The 19,259-nt window shown below is 43.7% G+C and overlaps 1 protein-coding gene and 1 long non-coding RNA gene across 2 annotated transcripts in view; both read left to right on the top strand.

Moving 5' to 3' along the window:
• Positions 1-6,696, top strand: part of LOC121858623 (mucin-5AC-like) — a 59,181-nt gene extending 52,485 nt beyond the window's left edge. The window contains exon 2 of the mRNA XM_042355140.1: positions 1,890-6,696. Within this exon, the coding sequence (XP_042211074.1) occupies positions 1,890-4,778 (2,889 nt within the window). The 3' untranslated portion in view covers positions 4,779-6,696. The remainder of the gene's footprint in view (positions 1-1,889) is intronic.
• Positions 6,697-9,154: 2,458 nt separating this feature from the next.
• LOC121858622 lies at positions 9,155-14,738 on the top strand. Its single transcript, XR_006087473.1, has 4 exons — positions 9,155-9,565; positions 10,770-10,798; positions 13,454-13,583; positions 14,614-14,738. It is a non-coding gene; the product is annotated as an uncharacterized LOC121858622 (long non-coding RNA).
• Positions 14,739-19,259: the final 4,521 nt, after the last annotated feature.

Here is a 19,259-nt window from a genome sequence, read left to right as displayed (position 1 = left end):
ATTTCAACAATAAATAATGAACGATATATTTCAGTCTAAATTAAATCAGAATAAACATTAAAAAAACAACAACATTATAACACAAAACAATCAAAGTAAATTGATGTTTATTTTCACAATGTTCCCTTACCTGTATGAACCTTAATTACAGGTGTTGTGGAGTGACCAGGTAATTGATGTAATGCTCCTATGGTTTTTGGTATTGTTAAGCATTTCGTAATTTCTGTAGTTTGTGAATTACTGTAGTCCTATTTAATATTGTCTGAATAAGTAGACATAGAATACAGTGATGCAAGCGGTGATAAGGGAGGCAGTGACAGAGGTGAGTGGCTGACAGTGACAGTGATAAAGGAGACATTATCAGCGGCAGTAGACAGTGACAATGACAACGGCAGAAAAGACAGTATTTGGCACAGTGAGAGAGACAGTGACAGATTGGCCAGTAGCAGGATCACTGACGGCAACAATACCAGGAAGGCGGTGAAGGCAGACAGTGACAGGTGTGGTGGGAGACGTGAGGTACATACAGACAGGTAATTAAGGCAGCTGGTGTTAATTAGTACAGGTAAAGGTGTAGTGTACTGCCTTCTACACCTTGGTGGTCCAGCACTTCATTGACGCTTCCCGGAGATGTGTGTTGTGTTGTAGTGTGGTGTGTTGTAGTGTGGTGTGTTGTAGTAGAGTGGTGTTATGTTGTGTTATAGTGTGTTGTGTGGTGTTGTATTGTGCTATATTGTGTTGTGTTGTGTTGTGCTGTATATCTTTATTTAACGTAGATTCTCCTCAGAACAGTTACGACTAATCATTTCATCTTAAATTATTTAACGTAGATTCTCCTCAGAACAGTTACGACTAATCATTTCATCTTAAATGAGTTGCATTAATTCTCGTACGATCTCACCTCACCAGAAATAAACATAACATTCTTTCCGTCATCCGGGAGCGTCACCTAACCTGTAGATCAGTGGAAAGTGGTGATGATGGTGAAGAGGTTGTGTTCAGGTGGGTGGGAGGGAAGTGGGCGGTCAAGGAAGGTGGGCAGGCAGGTGGGTGGGAGGGAAGTGGGCGGTCAAGGAAGGTGGGCAGGCAGGTGGGTGGGGAGGAAGGGATGAACGCACACAAGCTACTCACTATTCATCTCACATCACAGACCTCGCTAGTACTGTTCGCTGTAGTAATGGATGACGTTACCAATTTGTTAACTAATTATCAAGGCAACGCTGACAAGGACACTGTTCTTCTCTCTCTCTCTCTCTCTCTCTCTCTCTCTCTCTCGTTATTATCGTTTTTATTGTTAACTGCGAAGATGTGGTTCTCTGCCTGTGTGGGTGTTAAATTTTGGATAAATTTGTAATGTAAATATATCAATTATCATCATTAATTATCAAACTTGATACTCTAGGACACTATAAGGACCATTAATTATATAAAATATATATTAAGTGTAAATACCATCTGATATAAAACTGTTGTTTACATTGACGTAGATGAGTCGAACATTTCTGTAAGTTATCGTATGTTAATAATAATGATAATAGTTATGATAACCATAACTTTATATCAGCTTTACAGTATATACGAACAAATAAACTATCGTATATTGTCCAAATATCGCAAAGGATATAGTGTTGTTTATCCTCGCGTATAGACACACTGCACGACAACAATAACCACAATAATTAATTATAAGAATACATATTTATGTCCCATCACGTGTTGGCAAGACGACCGTGTGAGCTGCCAGGTGTATGATGTTGAATTAAAATGGAGGAATGAGATGGTCTGGAATCACATAGGTGTGTGTGTGTGTGTGTGTGTCATGGAGGACGTATATTATTCAGTACAAGTTAGGGAGGTGACCTTGTCTAATCTCACCTCCGTTCTTACAGATGGTGTTGCTGGCGAGCAGTCAGAGCCGCGCGTTGCCGCTGAGGGCTCATGGCGGGGTCATCTTCGGCAGCGACTTCCTCCGCATCCTGGACCCCCGCGCACGACCCCCGGCCCACAACGACCCTTCTGACATGCTACGAGCAGCAACGACCAGCATCAGGACGCAGCAGCGACCACCAGGAGGCCGTCACGCCTTCAGGGACGATACCGCCACCTTCCTCGAGACTCCCGACACCCGGGGGACGCACGAGGCCTCCAAGTTGAGTTCTCGTAACTTACGGAAACTCGACCCTGTCGTATCTTCTTCCTCTTCTTCTTCTTCCTCACAATTTACTTCCTCTTCCTCCTCGTCTTTCTCTTCCTCTTCTTCACCATCAAAAGAGAATGTATCTCAACACATAGATTCAGTAACAGTTAAACCTCACGCCAGGAGGCTGCCCCAGACAGCAGCAGCTTCCAATTATCTTATACCTGACGGGAAGTTCACCACGCCGAGGAGTAACAGTGTCAAGCCCACCATCAGCCCAGCCAACACCCTCACCTCCTCCCACCGTGACAACAGCGACCCCCTCAGACCTGCTACTTCACCCGCCGCCACGAACCGACCTGAAAATACCTTCAACTTACCCTACGATGATTACGACTACAACTACTACTATTACCTGGACGACCTGTATCCTCTCACCAGCTCAGGTCCAGAAGAGACTGTTAGAGCAACCAGCAACACGGAAGACACAACAAAACCGTCTGGTCTGAGGTTTACGGAAGCCATCCCACGTGTTGGGTCATCTACAAGAGTTACCCAAAGTGCGTCTACCGCGACCTCTGCGCTTTCTGCGTCTTCCTCACAGAGTCATGGAGTGGAGGCAAGGCAGACGACCTCCGCCACACCAACACTCTCTCCCGCCATCGCTAAGATTGACTCAACAGCCACAATCGCACCACAAAGAACGTCCGTCGTGTCCACCACAACTAAAAGACCTACAACGAAGAGGTCGACTTATAGATATCGCAGCACGACAGAGACGACACCAGGAGACAAAACGTCACTAGACAACCCTTCAGCAACGACCTCCAGACCGACGGTAGACCCTGACAATACAAGACGAACCACGGCGACAGAGAGACCTTCCGAGTCTCTCTCCACCAACCAGGAGGCGCCAAGGACCACCACCACTACTACGAAGAAACCCACAGAGTCGTATCCAACACCAAAGCCGAGGACGTCAGTGACTGTTAAGACCTCAGCAAGATCATCACCACCTCTCACCACACAAACACCACCGACTGTCGACACCAAGACGACGGCTCCGGTCATCACCAAGCCTTCAGCGGTCATCACAAGTGAGTTGCCAGAGCCAGAGGATCAGAGGCCTAAGGGTACAGGAGGTGGTTCGCCCCGACATTTTCGTTACACTACACCAATACCGAAGGAAGATTCTGTAGTGAGTGTCGACAGGACCCAGGACCCGTCAGCCCAACAAGACAACACGCCGAAGAAGAGCCTCGGGAGCACCTCATCCTCGTCAGTAGTGGTGGAGGTGCGTGTTGAGTCTCCCCACCGAGAGCCGCGCTTGATGACGGCTGCTGAAGCTACTCCACTTGTCCAGACCGTCACGGGAGGACCCAGCAAGGCGACACCAGCGCCCACCAAAACAGTACACACTGTCCACCCAGACCATCACACCTCCAGCTTCCTCCTCAGTGATCCTCTGATGGTGGATGTTGTCGCTGAACCAACAACCAGCGACCAGAACCCTCAAGTACCTCTGCCCCGTCGTCCTCCACCTGTGGCCACAGCCGAGAAAACCACTACAACCACAACTCCTCCTCCAACTACTACTACAACCACTACTACCACTACTCCTACTACCACTACTACCACAGAGGCAGCCACTTCACCATCACCACCACAACAACAAGCACAACTGGATGAAGCAGAAAGACTTACAACAAATAAAGTTGATAAACTTGGGGCCAACAGAGGAGGGAACAGCGAGGTGCAGTTCGAGACTTCTGTGGTCGAGGTGTCTGGCTCGGTAGGTTCAGACTCACAGCTTGACACTAAAGACACAACACCAACAACTCGACTACGAGGTTCTCCTGCGAGTCTCTCTCGGGACAGAGGGACCCCACAGGCCCAGCTCACAGGTCCAGGGGAACAGTTCCAGACTCAGCGTGTGAGCACGTCAGTGTCGCGGACAGAGGCGCGCACTGCTGAACGAGTGTCCAGTATTAAGATCTACGAGCGTCTGCCACAACCAACCTCCTCCTCCACCACACCTCCCCCTTCCACCACACCTCCCTCCACCACACCTCCTCCCTCCATCACCACGCAGGACATCGTCGCCGTCAACGCCACCAGTAACAGCTCACGACTTAGAATACGACTACCGTTCATGAGGACCCCTAGAGCTCAGCAGGGTCTGGCGCCGCTGGGCCTGGCACCCTTCGGTCAGTCTCCAGAAGGTCTAAGACCTTTTGGCGAGTCTCCGGCGGGCATGGCGCCCCACGGTGTAGTGCCAGGGGGCCTCCACCCCCACGGGCTGTCTCCTCAAGGCTATGGAAGAGGAGCCAAATTGCCCAGCCAAAATAAGACGGCCATCAACACCACCGCCACCCAGGACAACGGTACCGGCCTGACCTTCGTGGACGCGACGGTAGTGGAGGGAGGCGCAGACGCCAACAGCACCGTCGGATACGTGGTTGAGGAGCCCAACGTGAGACGTAGCAGGCTGGAGGAGAAGACTCCAGACGGGTTCATCATCGGGGAGTACCGCGTGGTGGATCACAGCACCGGCGACGTGAACGGTGTCCGATACACTGCTGACGGCACCGCCGACCCTCACCTCATCTACGAGACTCTCATGAAGTTCCTGGAGTTGTAAGGTAACAAGTAACAGGTGCTCCTGGCCCGCCCGCTTGTTCTTATACCTGACACCACACCCTCGCCTCCCACCACCCTCCGCACAGACACACCTGCAATATCACACACCGTTAATCAACACTCACACACCTGCTGAACCCAAAAGTATTCGCGCATTAAAAAAAATCCGCCAGAGTTGCCCCAAGACACCTCACCACTCACTCACCTCCTATATAATGAACCTTTACGCTCTATATCTTATTCTATATTAATTTATATCCTTAAAAAATAACAAAAAGATAATATTGGAATTATACGTCATAAAAAATATAAACTTTCAAAATATTTTGACAATCTGCGGCATTTAATAGAATATATGAGTGAATTAGGAGGGGTTGGTGGTGGGGCGGCGGGAGGGAGGAGGTGGCGCTGTGTGTGGGAGTCACCTGAGTGTGTGTGTACGTGTAGCATCGGTTGTCGCTATTTATTTGAACGGTATTTATGAGTCAACTCATTTTTCCCCTCCACTAGAGTCATCTCACTGTAACATTAATAAACTCTATTGAATTAAGTCATATTTCATGTTAACAGATAATTGGTATCTATAGATAATCCTCTTCATTTAGATTAATAATAAAAATGACCATCCTTAAAGCCATAGATCGTTTAGTTAGCGACAAATATATATATACGGATGTTGGATACACTAAACTCCGGTTATAGTGGCCGGATGCTGCCTATACCGTACCGTCTTATCTGTGATGTTTATATATTGTGATGCTCAGCCTATGTAGAAGACACTATATCGTTACCACAGTGTGTGTGTGTGACTCATAGTAGTACTGTGTGTTTACGAGAAGCTCACTCCTTCATGGTTAGTTGCCAAGGTCTGTTGTGTTTAGTTGGTGTTTATGATCGCCTGTGTTGAGATGATGTTTGCCTTGCAGTGGACACGTTCAGGAGGTACGAACTGACGTCACGGCCACCTCACGACTATCACTGACGTCATAACCATCACCAACGTCACGACCACCTCACGATTATCACTGACGTCATAACCATCACCAACGTCACGGCCACCTCACGACTATCACTGACGTCACCTCCACCTCATGACTATCACTGACGCCATGACCACTATCAATGACATCACGGTCACCTCAATGACCACAAAACAGGGTCCGGTTCTTACAAATTTACTGGCTAAATTCCTTTTCTAAGACAGTGAGAGTCGTATTTTACCGGTTCATTAAAGTAACGAGACAGAGAGAGACAGCTGCCAGGACGTAATTGACATTTTTGACGACATTCTACCGTAACTCAGTGAAATTTGTAAAACACCAGAGGGAAAACTTACGACTCTTACATGAATTCAGTTTCTGAGGTCGACGTCACCAAAAAGATTCGTAATGATATTTTTCGCCCTTAAAATAATACAATAAAAAACTAGATATGTGGTAAAGTTTTTAAGTCTAATATCAACACCTTTTGGGGGCGTCAACTGTGCGTGCTGTAGGTCAGGTGAGCCCCTGAAATAATATTCCATGGTCTTCATTTTAGGGAGAAACTTAACACACGAACAAAACCCGGGACGCTGTATTGTGTGTTACGTGTGTACTAGAGTGAGTCTCACTTATTTTAACTCACTGAAAGTTTGGGCATTACTGTGTTAACGATAAATGTTGCACAACGTTCAGTAGACACATCAGCCTCTGACGACACCAGTATCTCCTGAACGAGAGCCTCAAGAGACTTAACAACAACATCATTATACAGCAGGAGTCTTGTAAACACAGCCTGGAGAAATTTGTTCAAGGCTCACTTAATATCTCCCCCCCTCCCCTCCCTTAAGGATGAGAGTAACTTGTCCCCCAGTGTCGGCCTGTGTCTTCCAGCCCACACTTGAAGACCTGTGTGTGTGTCTTTGTTGACTCTCTCTCTCTCTCAGGTTATGCAGCAGCTGTACTGAATATGAGATTTGTTTTATACACACAACAGTACAGCCTTGTGATGCCTACAGACACGCTTCACTCACTAACCTCCTTACACACACACAGATTCATCAACGCCCTCACTAACACCAGCCCTCACTAATGCCTTCACCAACACACAAACACTCACTTATGCCTTCACCAACACACAAAAACTCACTTATGCCTTCACCAACACACAAACACTCACTTATGCCTTCACCAACACACAAACACTCACTTATGCCTTCACCAACACACAGAGACTCTCCAAAACCTCTCACCAACACTCACATACTCACCTAAAACCTCTTGATCGACATTAAAAACTAAAACTCAGCCCGGGAGATATATTTTCAGACCATTCTCTATTCCATGGTCGAGACAGTAAGATAAATACTCCTCTTCAAGAAAAAATAAATAAAAAAAGAGACATCTACACATTTACAGCACATTTAGTATCTACAAGACACCCACGCCCGTTCATAAGTTGCTTTTAACGAGTCACTACATTGTAAACAGTATTTACCTGTAGCGTCGTACGTTCAACCCAAGTCTCTCAATTCAGATTTCAGACATCACTATCTTAGCTTAATGCATCTCATGTGAATACACCTGCCTTCTAATGACTCACTTGTGTGGTAGTCACATATACACATACACAGACACAAATAAATGCCTGTTATTGGGTATATTTTCCAGGTCATATTTACACAGACACAGTTGATACACACACACACACACACACACAGAATACAGTTCCCTCCTCCCCGTGGGGTTAAGACACACACACACACACACACACACACACACGTTCATCATTTCTCACATCACATTTAAGTATCAAATTTATCAGAGTCTTCGAGATAATTTTATTCCACCTTACCTAAGTTAACTAAGAACTGTATTTTTTTCTCTCTCACATAATATTTGGTTTCTTGGTTCTTCTTCCTCAAAGTTTTGGTTTTTTTTTCCTAGATGCCTTGGTTTTATACAGTGTCGTTGGTGGGAAATATTAAGTTTAGAGCCAGAATTGTGATGATGATGATGATGATGATGATGATGATGATGATGATGATGATGATGATGATGAAAAGTTTGTATTGTTAGCTCGTATGTTCACTTGATATTGTAGTTTCATAGAGATGCATATCACTTACAGTTAATTAAAGATCAAGTTTTAAATAATAATTATGTAATTGATGACGAGAAATATAATAATGAAATGATTATGATAAATATGTGATGTTTTATTTGTTGAGTCTTATAGAAGTGTTTTCCTTCTTTCTTTATTAATGTATTACCAATAATACTGACTTTGTTTATAAAAGACTTAAATAACTTTTTGTGGAAGAAATGTTACCCCATGGACATGTCAAGTGGCAAATAATATGAAAAAGGTTAGGACTCCCTTCACTAGTCCATCAATAATTATAAATGATGCAGTATAGCATTTAAATGACCCGGCTAAGAACCATCTACAGTAATGCTAAGTGAACCTGGCACCACTCAGAATCCCTTAACTTGGGAGACTAGGATCTCTGGGACACCATATGACTTTTGTGACCCCTAGGGCCCCTGGAGACACCAAGGACCCCTAGGGCCCCTGGAGACACCAAGGACCCCTAGGGCCTCATGGAGACACCAAGGACCCCTAGGGCCCCTGGAGACACCAAGGACTAGGGGAGACACCAAGGGCCCCTGGAGACACCAAGGACCCCTAGGGCCTCATGGAGACACCAAGGGCCCTAGGACCCCTGGAGGGCCCTAGGACCCCTGGAGACACCAAGGATATATACAGGACCATCCTGTAGGTAACCCAAAAAAGGTTATACAATATACAGGATGGTGACATCTTGATGTCTTCCCCACAGTCTGTTCTATATCACATTGTTGACAATAACCGTCTGATAAAGTTATCTCCTCTTAGTTCACAGCTGAACTCAACTGCTCCTTAATAAATAACTCTAATGGTATTTGGTATTTTTCATGTAGTTTATAATGCTGACCAAAACTTGATTTATTCTACCATAATGTTTAATTTACTGTTGTGTTTGTATACCTGTTGTGTTTGTATACCTGTTGTGTTTGTATACCTGTTGTGTTTGTATACCTGTTGTGTTTGTATACCTGTTGTGTTTGTATACCTGTTGTGTTTGTATACCTGTTGTGTTTGTATACCTGTTGTGTTTGTATACCTGTTGTGTTCTACGATCTGCTGACAACAATGAACCAGAGTAGCCAGCCTGTAGTCGGGCTGTGAGTTATATACTGCTAACATTGTTGAGAACTTTGCTTGTAATAATTAATATTTCGGCTTTATTAAGAGTTCAATACTAAAAATATAATATGATACAATTACTATATTAGTAACTATTTAATTAACTTATAATATAATTCGTTTAGACTAAACAACGATATATCGCTATTACATGACCCGAGGTGGTCAACACACCAGACGTCAACATGAAGAGTGAGAGACATTTAATACTCTTCTAACGAACGGCCCGGGAAGTTGACTGTGTAGTGACTACAACCTCTAAGAATATACATACATTAACAAGTTGTTACGTTAAGGACATCTTAATAATGGCCAAAATATTCACCGTACCCAAGTTGCTGTCGTCAGTTTAAAGGGAATAATGGAAGATCTTCAACGCTCCTGAAAACAGTGGTAATGTGAGACTTATAAGGATTTTGTGTGTTAGAATCATTTAAAATATATTTGTTGATGATGGGCCAACACTGGAACGATGCAGCCAAGAAAATATGAAGTTGTGTTTACGTCAATGTGATGGAGGATGGCAGACGACATTACCTGGGACACTTGAACCAACAGGTGAGTGAAAGTTTACTTAGTTTATGGTAAGGTGTTGTGATAGACAACTGTGTGGCTGATGACGACCACATCCTGTACTTTAATGACCACACACACACTTTATTTCAAAATTAGTTGAGTCAGTATACGTATATACAGAAGATTCCTAACTTCAACTTGAATTCTGACAACTACGATTTAGACCCCTTATTAATGACATTCTGGTTAAAACTTTAACATAAGAACATTAGGAAGATGCAGCGGGCCCATTGGCCCATGGCCCATACAGGGCAGACCCATTTACACCCAACCCCTATTGCTCATATAATAATAATAATAATAATAAACGGTTTATTAATAGAGCTGCAGCCGTTGGCTGAAAATATACAGACTTACATTAGATTTAGACATAATGATATAATATGCATTGAATACATTTACAGGGCTGTACAGTACATAAATCAGGAGTTGTTTATTATTTTAACAATAGATGGGATGGTGCTGTTCTTATTTCTATCGGTGTGGGCTCTTATGGGCTGAATTTTGTTGTAGTGGCGGACTGCGCGAGGTGGGTGGGGGGCTGCAGGTGGCAGGAGGTGGCGATGGCGAGGGTGGTGCAGTAGTCCACGGCCAAACCTTTCCAGTGCTTGGTGGTGGAGGTCACCGAGGGATGGCATTTCCAGGGTGGAGAGAGCGTTGGTGTAGCTGGAGTATTCTGCGCCGAGCATGACTCTGCGCCGAGCATGATTCTGCAGGCCCTTTTCTGTACCTTCTCTAGCTGACGTTGTTTGAAGCTCTCCAGCGTTTTGTGTTTTCTTTTAAGATCATTTAAATTTTCATTATGTGTTTCTGTTGTCATTTCCTTTTATTTAGTAACCGTAATTTAAATATCCTGAGGTGGCATGTTTGGAACATTTTTACATTTAAACCTGATTATATATTATAGTATACTATTTTATTTAACTGATGAGGACTGCAGTTGTCAGTAGAAATGATTTAATTTTATTGCAAATTTTAGTTTTATGATTCACCTGTACTTCATCAAAGCATAGCAGTGGCGAGGTGTTGGACAACTCGTACTCAACAGAACATGTCAAGTTGTAAACAATTATAAGAGAACTCGTACCAGCTGTGACACATTTTGATTTATACACTTCTAAACTGTTTTCCCAATCTATGGGATGATTATTGTTCCTTATATGAACGAAAATGGCACTCCTTTCAGATGCTGTGTATGGGAAACAGCAGATTCAGGTATGTGCTTATTTTAATTCTAGTAACTAACTTTCTAAAGTTAATAAAGCAGCAAAGGCAAATATACGGCTGGTGACCGTCAGTGGTTAAGTAATTATGAGTTTTTTTAAAAGAGAGTTTTGGTTAAACTGCACTTTTGGACAATACCCCTAGTAGTTGAGCAATGTGTTTTTCTGATTGTTTAGACAATTTTAAGACACTTTTCTTCGATGATGATTCCGGTACATTTAAGTAATTTGCGAGGGATACGTTATAAAAGAAGTGTCTTAAAATTATCTAAACAATCGGAAAAACACATTGCTCAACTCGAGATCCATATTGTGCGAAACTGCGGTTATACCACAGTTTTGTTCACTGATTATGCTTTTCATTCTATTAATTTTCTTGTGCAAATGCTTAGTATTCTAGATATAGGCGAGTTAAGATATAGGTTAGGGTAGGTTAGGTCAGGTCAGGTCAGGTCAGGTCAGGTCAGGTTAGGTCAGGTCAGGTTAGGTCAGGTCAGGTTAGGTCAGGTCAGGTCAGGTCAGGTTATATTAGGTTTGGTTAGGTTAGTACATGATTACCCTCATTTTAATCTTTTCCCCCAACATAATACAATATTCCCTAATGTAATCAGTGAAAATTGGGGTGAAATTTCAGTCGTGCACCGGTCTTTCTCTCGCTGTTATTAATGTGTTTTTCGTGATGTTTAGACAATTCTAAGAACTTTTTTCCTATGACATTTCCGCCGTAAATTAACGATAACCGAGATATAATTTTTTCAATATTATTAGATTTGGTCAGTTAAAAAAAAGTCATGTATTGTGAGCCTGTGTTAGGAGTTTATGAAGATGAAAATAATGGGGTCATTTCTGAGAACAGCACCACCAGAAGGAGTTGTTCGATTTGATTAATTTTTCCACAGATGTTATAATTATTATAGTAAGTATTTTAAACGAGGCTACATTTACTAGAACCTAATAGAACCTGACCTAACCAACCAAAGAAACCTACCAAACCTTACCTAACTTCTAGCTGGGGAAGCTCTGTTCCCCGAACTTCTTGCCATATTAAGCAGAAAGTTCTTACTTTGATATCTGGTACCAATAAAAGCAACTTTCTTAATGTGTCATGGTGTCTTAAACTACAATTTAATCAGTCAGTTGAAAGCACATAGCCACACACATTTATGGTAACTTTAGGTTACACAGTAGTTACAGGACTGTCACTCTGCCAACACGGGAGCAAATACCTTTTTACCCCTGCATTTTCCTTCCATAGTAATTGATATCGTGCTTGAACAATTACTTTGTGTTTGTAATTATACATTTTCAACTGCAGTTGTGACAGAATTTAAAGATCAATTATACAGAGTACTCTCCTCATATCTGTGGGTTGGCGACTACAGCCCAAGAACCTTTAGAGTGGAGGACTCCTCCACACTAAAGGTTCTTGGGCTGTTTTTACCAATCCTCTGAGGTTATGTATCTCTCTGGGAACCCAGTTAGTAATTTATTTCATCCATCCCAGTCTCTGCCTTTCCTTGGCCCTCCTATCCTCAACTTTGCCCATTAATATTTGTCATTATTCCTTCATCCCTAATTATATGACCAAGTATCTCATTTTTCTTTTTCTCTACATTTCAAGTATTTCTCTTGAAGTTCTTAATTTGTTTTTCTCTCAGTGTAGCCTTTTCTAAGCATTCTCCTATAACACCACTATTAAAAGGCCTCCAACTTCTGTATAGCATCTGCTGAAAATGTCCACAAGTTAGGATGTTAGATTAGGCTAGGTCAGGTTCAAATAGGTTCTGTATAATCTTGCTTCCATTTTCGTTTTCAGTGTCATGCAAATAATATCTCCAGGAATTTTGGTAACTGTCTCCTCCACCTTTATCAATAATATTTGAAAGTGTTTCATCTTAATTAGTTATAATACTCGTACAGTATTACCTTTTCTAAAAAAAAAAGATTGCCATCAAGAATAATATGAATCTGTGATAGTCATCTCAAAGTTTTATGTTTAATTCTTTCACTTCATTATCAGCACAGCAGGTGTGGGTGGTGATGAATCATGTTAAATCATTCTATGTATTTCAATGGTAAATTTAAGGTACAGTATGGGACTGCAGCCCTAAAACATACACTCAAAATTCCTGGACCCTTAACTGCACATTACAGATCTGTGGCTAACTTTGCTGTGCACAAAATATTTTGGTCTTTAAATTTTAAACTTACCTTATAAAACTTTTAGCGTGTATACAAATTAAAAGGAAAACACAGTATAAGCCTGAAAGGTCTCCACCCCCCCCACACCAAGTTTACTGCACCTTGTAATAGTGGGATCACCTGATGAATCTCCACCCTAGTTTATTTCACCTTAACATTGACCACCCAATGCTAACCTAACCTAACCTCATCCCCACAAATAGCATTCAGGTGGTTAATCTTTAGGTGTAATAAGTTGGAGTGGAGATCCTTCATGGGATATGAGCAAACCAATACCAGTACTGTACTGTGCAGTGTCCCAGTAACTAATGGAAGTTTTTCCTCTGTATCGCAAAGAATATTCCATATTTTTTTAGTTCCTTCAATGTGAATTTCATTACTCAAGCTTCTGTACTTTGAGGGATGCCTGTACAGTATTTCACTAACTCACTTTTTATTGTGACAGATGAAGGCGAGGTCGGGGAAGTAGACTGAGTGGACCGACCAACAAAGATGCATTAGAGAAACTGTCAAAAGTTCACCCACTTCCTTCACTCATCCTGCAGTGGCCCAAGATAAACTCATTTCTTATTAAGGTAAAACATATACCATGCCACGTCCAGTATGTTCACTTGTGTGTTGTTACATGTTTTCCAGAAGGTTGGTTAAATGCAGTACCTCTTCTTTAACATATTTATTAGACATCTCTACATTCTCTCCATATTTACACCTATCTTACACACACACACACCTCATCTGTACACTTCCCTGTATCCAGTACCTTTTAAAAACTTGTCTTCATTTGATATTACCATTTAAAAGCATAATAACAACTGAACACTCCAGGACACTTACTTTCCTATATGATTGCTGGAGCTTTGGTGGGTGGAGAGAGGCACTGCACTTTGGCTACTCTGACATTCTTAACATTAAAGTAGAAATATGTACAGTACTGTACAGTATTACACTAAACTTAAATTTACTTTACTTTACCTGTACTGTAGTGTATTGTACTGTACTGTACTGTGCTGTACTGTACTGTACTGTACTGTACTGTACTGTACTGTACTGTACTGTACTGTATTGTACTAACTATATAATCACTACAATCAGTGCAAGACGAAGGGCTGTATTAAGACATGCTGAAGCCCTAAGCTATGTCAACATTTAGAGGCTCCATACCTCAAAAAAAGTATACAGTACCTTCTTGTGGTGCTGTATACAGTACTGTACCGTACCTGGTGTTTGCAGTCAAGCAAAAAACACTTTCTTCTTTACAGCTACCAAACTACAGTACATCAAAACCAGTAATAGTGTAAAACAATTCATAGCTAAACGTCAAAAATACATAACAGATGAAGCTGTTTCTGTATTAACCCCAATATATTATATTGTTAAATTGATCTGCCAACCTCGGTTAGTCCAAGTGCAATGTATTGCTTGTTAAATTTATCAGAAAACTTTCACTATTTCTCCTGTAGACATACTATTACTGATGAGAGACCTAGCTTAAGCAAAGTACCCTACTATAAATAAGTATCTGATGGCTTTGCCAATTAGTAAGTCTGTGAATCTATCTATTTATCATTAAATCTATATAACTATTTAAATCATCTAACCTTACAGAAGTGAAGAACAAGGGACAGACTGATGACAGAGGCTACATCATCACCACCAGATGACAGAGGCTACATCACCACCACCAGATGACAGAGGCTGCATCACCACCAGCACCAGATGACAGAGGTTACATCACCACCACCACCAGATGACTGAGGCTACATCACCACCACCACCAGATGACTGAGGCTACATCACCACCACCAGATGACTGAGGCTACATCACCACCAGCACCAGATGACAGAAGGCTACATCACCACCATCAGATGACAGAGGCTACATCACCACCACCAGATGACTGAGGCTACATCACCACCACCAGATGACAGAGGCTACATCACCACCACCAGATGACTGAGGCTACATCACCACCATCAGATGACAGAGGCTACATCACCACCACCAGATGACTGAGGCTACATCACCACCAGCACCAGATGACAGAGGGCTACATCACCACCAACACCAGATAGCTGGAGCTACTGTAGTATGTGGTCTACAGAGCTGGAGCTACTATAGTATAGTATGCAGTCTACAGAGCTGGAGCCATTGTAGTAGGTCTACAGAGCTGGAGCTACTAGAGTCTACAGAGCTGGAGCTACTGTAGTATGTAGCCCAGCAGAGCTGGAGCTACTGTAGTAGTGGTCTACAGAGCTGGGAGTCTGAGTAGTCTACAGAGCTGGGGAGTAGTGATCCACCTGGCTCACACTGTTCACTGGAGTCTACAAGAGCCGGGAGCTCACTGTGGCTGGAGCCATCCAGTCATGTGGTTGTCGAGCTGGGAGTTGTCAGGAGTTGTGAGCTGTAGTTCACAGAGCTGGAGCCACTATAGAGAGTTTACAGAGCTGGAGTGGTTCACAGAGCTGGAGCCACTGTAGCATGTGGCTCAGTATGAGCCAGGTTCACGACAGCACATTGTGCCATCCACAACATAACACACCCCAGGCCAGGCAGGTTCATGGATGCTGTGGTGTAAATATCCTGAAGACACAACCTGGCTCGGGGACCACGCCTGTAGACCACATACCACAGCAGTCTAGCTCTGTAGACTGCATACTATACTATAGTAGCTCCAGCCTGCAGACCCACATACCATAGCAGCTCCAGCTCTGCATCTCACACACACAGCAGCTCCAGCCTGCAGACTGCATACTATAGCAGCTCCAGCTCTGTAGACCACATACTACAGCAGCTCCAGCTCTGCAGACCACACACAGCAGCTCCAGCTCTGTAGACTGCATACTATACTATAGTAGCCCAGCTCTGTAGACCACATACTATAGCTCCAGCTCTGTAGACCACATACTACAGTAGCTCCAGCCTGTAGACTGCACACAGCAGTAGCTCCAGCCCCAGACCACATACTACAGCAGCTCCAGCTCTGTGCATCACATACTACAGTAGCTCCAGCCTGTGGACCACATACCAAGGCAGCAGCTCCAGCCTTGCAGACTGCATACCATACTATAGTAGCTCCAGCCTGTAACCACATACCACAGTAGCTCCAGCTCTGTGAGACCACATACCACAGTAAAGCTCCAGCCCCCAGACCACACACTGCCAGTAGCTCCAGCCTGTGACCACATACCATAGTAGCTCCAGCCGAGAGACCACACACTACAGCAGCTCCAGCTCCAGAATGACTGCATACTATACCATAGTAGCTCCAGCCTCCAGAGACCACATACCATAGTAGCTCCAGCCCAGACCACACACTGCCAGTGCAGCTCCGCAGCTCTGTAGACTGCATACTATAATATAGTAGCCCAGCCTGCAGATCACATACTATAGCTCCAGCCTTGCAGACCACATACTACAGTAGCTCCAGCTCTGTAGACTGCATACCATACTATAGTAGCTCCAGCCTGTAGACTGCATATTATAGAAGCTCCACTCTGTAGACTGCATTATAGAAGTCCAGCCCTGTAGACTGCATATTATAGAAGCTCCAGCTCTGTTGTAGACTGGCTATTATAGAAGCTCCAGCCTGCAGACAGCATATTATAAGCTCCAGCCTGTAGACTGCATATTATAGAAGCTCCAGCCTGTAGACCGGCTATTATAGAAGCTCCAACTCTGTAGACTGCATATTATAGGAAACCCAGTTCTGCAGACCTGCATACCATTGTAGCTCCAGCTCTGTGGACCACACACTATAGTAGCTCCAGCCTCAGACCACATACTACAGTAGCCCAGCTCTGTGGTAGACCACATACTACAGTATTCCAGCCTGTAGACCACATACAGCAGCTCCAGCCTGTAGAGACCACATACCACAGTAGCTCCAGCCTCTGTAGACTGCATACTATACTATAGTAGCCCAGCTCTGCAGAATTACATACTATAGTAGCTCCAGCTCTGTAGACTGCATACTATACTATAGTAGCTCCAGCCTGTAGACTGCATATTATAGAAGCCCAATTCTGTAGACCGTATTATTACAGAAGCCCAGCCTCCAGACTGCATATTACAGAAGCCCAGCCTGTAGAGACTGCATATTATAGAAGCTCCAGCTCTGTAGACAGTATAATATAGAAGCCCAGCTCTGTAGACTGCATATTATAGAAGCTCCAGCCTCTGTAGACTGCATATTATAGAAGCTCCAACTCTGTAGACTGCATATTATAGAAGCCCAGCTCTGTAGACTGCATAATATAGAAACCCAGCTCTGTAGACTGCATATTATAGAAGCTCGAGCCTCTGTAGCCTGCATACTATAGAAGCTCCAGCCTGTAGACTGCATATTACAGAGCTCAAGCTCTGCAGACCGCATACCAGAAGCTCCAGCCCTGTGGCAGACTGCATACCATACCATAGTAGCTCCAGCCTGTAGACTGCATATTATAGAAGCCTAGCTCTGTAGACTGCATACTATACTATAGTAGCTCCAGCTCTGTAGACTGCATACTATAGAAGCTCCAGCTCTGTAGACTGCATACTATACTATAAAGTAGCTCCAGCTCTGTAGACTGCATATTATAGGAATCTCCAGCTCTGTAGACCGCATATTATAGAAGCTCCAGCTCTGTTGACTGTATATTACAGAAGCCCAGCTCTGTAGACTGCATATTATAGAAGCTCCAGCTCTGTAGACTGCATATTATAGAAGCCCAGCCTATAGACTGCATATTATAGATGCTCCAGCCTGGGTAGACTGCATATTACAGAAGCTCCAGCCTGTAGACCTAATAGAAGCCTAGCTCTGTAGACTGCATATTAGAAGCCCAGCCTGGGTAGACTGCATACACAGAAGCCCAGCTGTGTAGACTGCATATTATAGAGGCTCCAGCTCTGTACTTGGCTACCTGCAGAAGCCCAGCTCTGTAGACTGCATATTATAGAAGCTCCAGCTCTGTAGGACTGCATATTATAGAAGCTCCAGCCTGCAGACTGCATATTATAGAAGCCCAGCTCTGTAGACTGCATATTATAGAAGCTCCAGCTCTGTGGTACCTGCATACTATAGAAGCCCAGCTCTGTAGACTGCATATTATAGAAGCCCAGCTCTGTAGACTGCATATTATAGAAGCTCCAGCTCTGTAGACTGCATATACAGAAGCCCAGCCTGTAGACTGCATATTATAGAAGCCCAGCCTGTAGACCGTATACTATAGAAGCTCCAGCTCTGTAGACTGCATAGCTATAGTAGCTCCAGCTCTGTAGACCGTATATTATAGAAGCTCCAGCTCTGTAGACTGCATACAGTACTAGGAAGCTCCAGCCTGTAGACTGCATATTATAGAAGCCCAGCTCTGCAGAGACTGCATACTACAGGCTCCAGCTCTTGCAGACTGCATATTACAGAAGCTCCAGCCTGTAGACTGCATATTGGTAGCTCCAGCTCTGCAGACTGCATATTACAGAAGCCCAGCTCTAGACTGCATATATCAGAAGCTCCAGCCTGTAGACTGCATACTACAGAAGCCCAGCTCTGTAGACTGCATATTATAGAAGCCCAGCCTGCAGACTGCATATTACAGAAGCTCCAGCCTGTAGACTGCATATTGCAGAAGCTCCAGCTCTGCAGACTGCATATTATAGAAGCTCCAGCTCTGTAGAGACTGCATATTATAGAAGCCCAGCTCTGTAGACTGCATACTATAGAAGCAACAGCTCTGTAGACTGCATATTATAGAAGCCCAGCTCTGTAGACTGCATAATATGTAGCTCCCAGCTCTGCAGACTGCATACCATATGGTGCCCAGCCTGGGTAGACCCATATAGGCTTCTAGCTCTGTAGACTGCATATTATAGAAGCTCCAGCCTCTGTAGACTGCATATTATAGAAGCTCCAGCTCTGTAGACCGCATATTATAGAAGCTTCTAGGCTCTGTAGACTGCATATTATGAAGCCCTCCCAGCCTGTAGACTGCATATTATAGAAGCTCCAGCTCTTGTAGACTGCATATTATAGAAGCCCAGCCTCATAGACTGCACATTATAGAAGCCCAGCCCAGACTGCATACAGGAAGCTCCAGCTCTTGCAGAGACTGCATATTACAGAAGCTCCAGCCCTGCAGACTGCATAATATAGAAGCCCAGCTCTGTAGACTGCATATTATAGAAGCTCCAGCTCTATAGGACTGCATACATTACAGAAGCTCCAGCTCTGTAGACTGCATACATATAGAAGCCCAGCTCTGTAGACCGT

This window comes from Homarus americanus, unplaced genomic scaffold (genome assembly GCF_018991925.1).
Source record: "Homarus americanus isolate GMGI-L3 unplaced genomic scaffold, GMGI_Hamer_2.0 scaffold74, whole genome shotgun sequence".
NCBI classification, from domain to species: domain Eukaryota; kingdom Metazoa; phylum Arthropoda; class Malacostraca; order Decapoda; family Nephropidae; genus Homarus; species Homarus americanus.
Note: the sequence above shows the minus strand (reverse complement) of the source record. Positions and strands in the feature narration are given on the sequence as shown.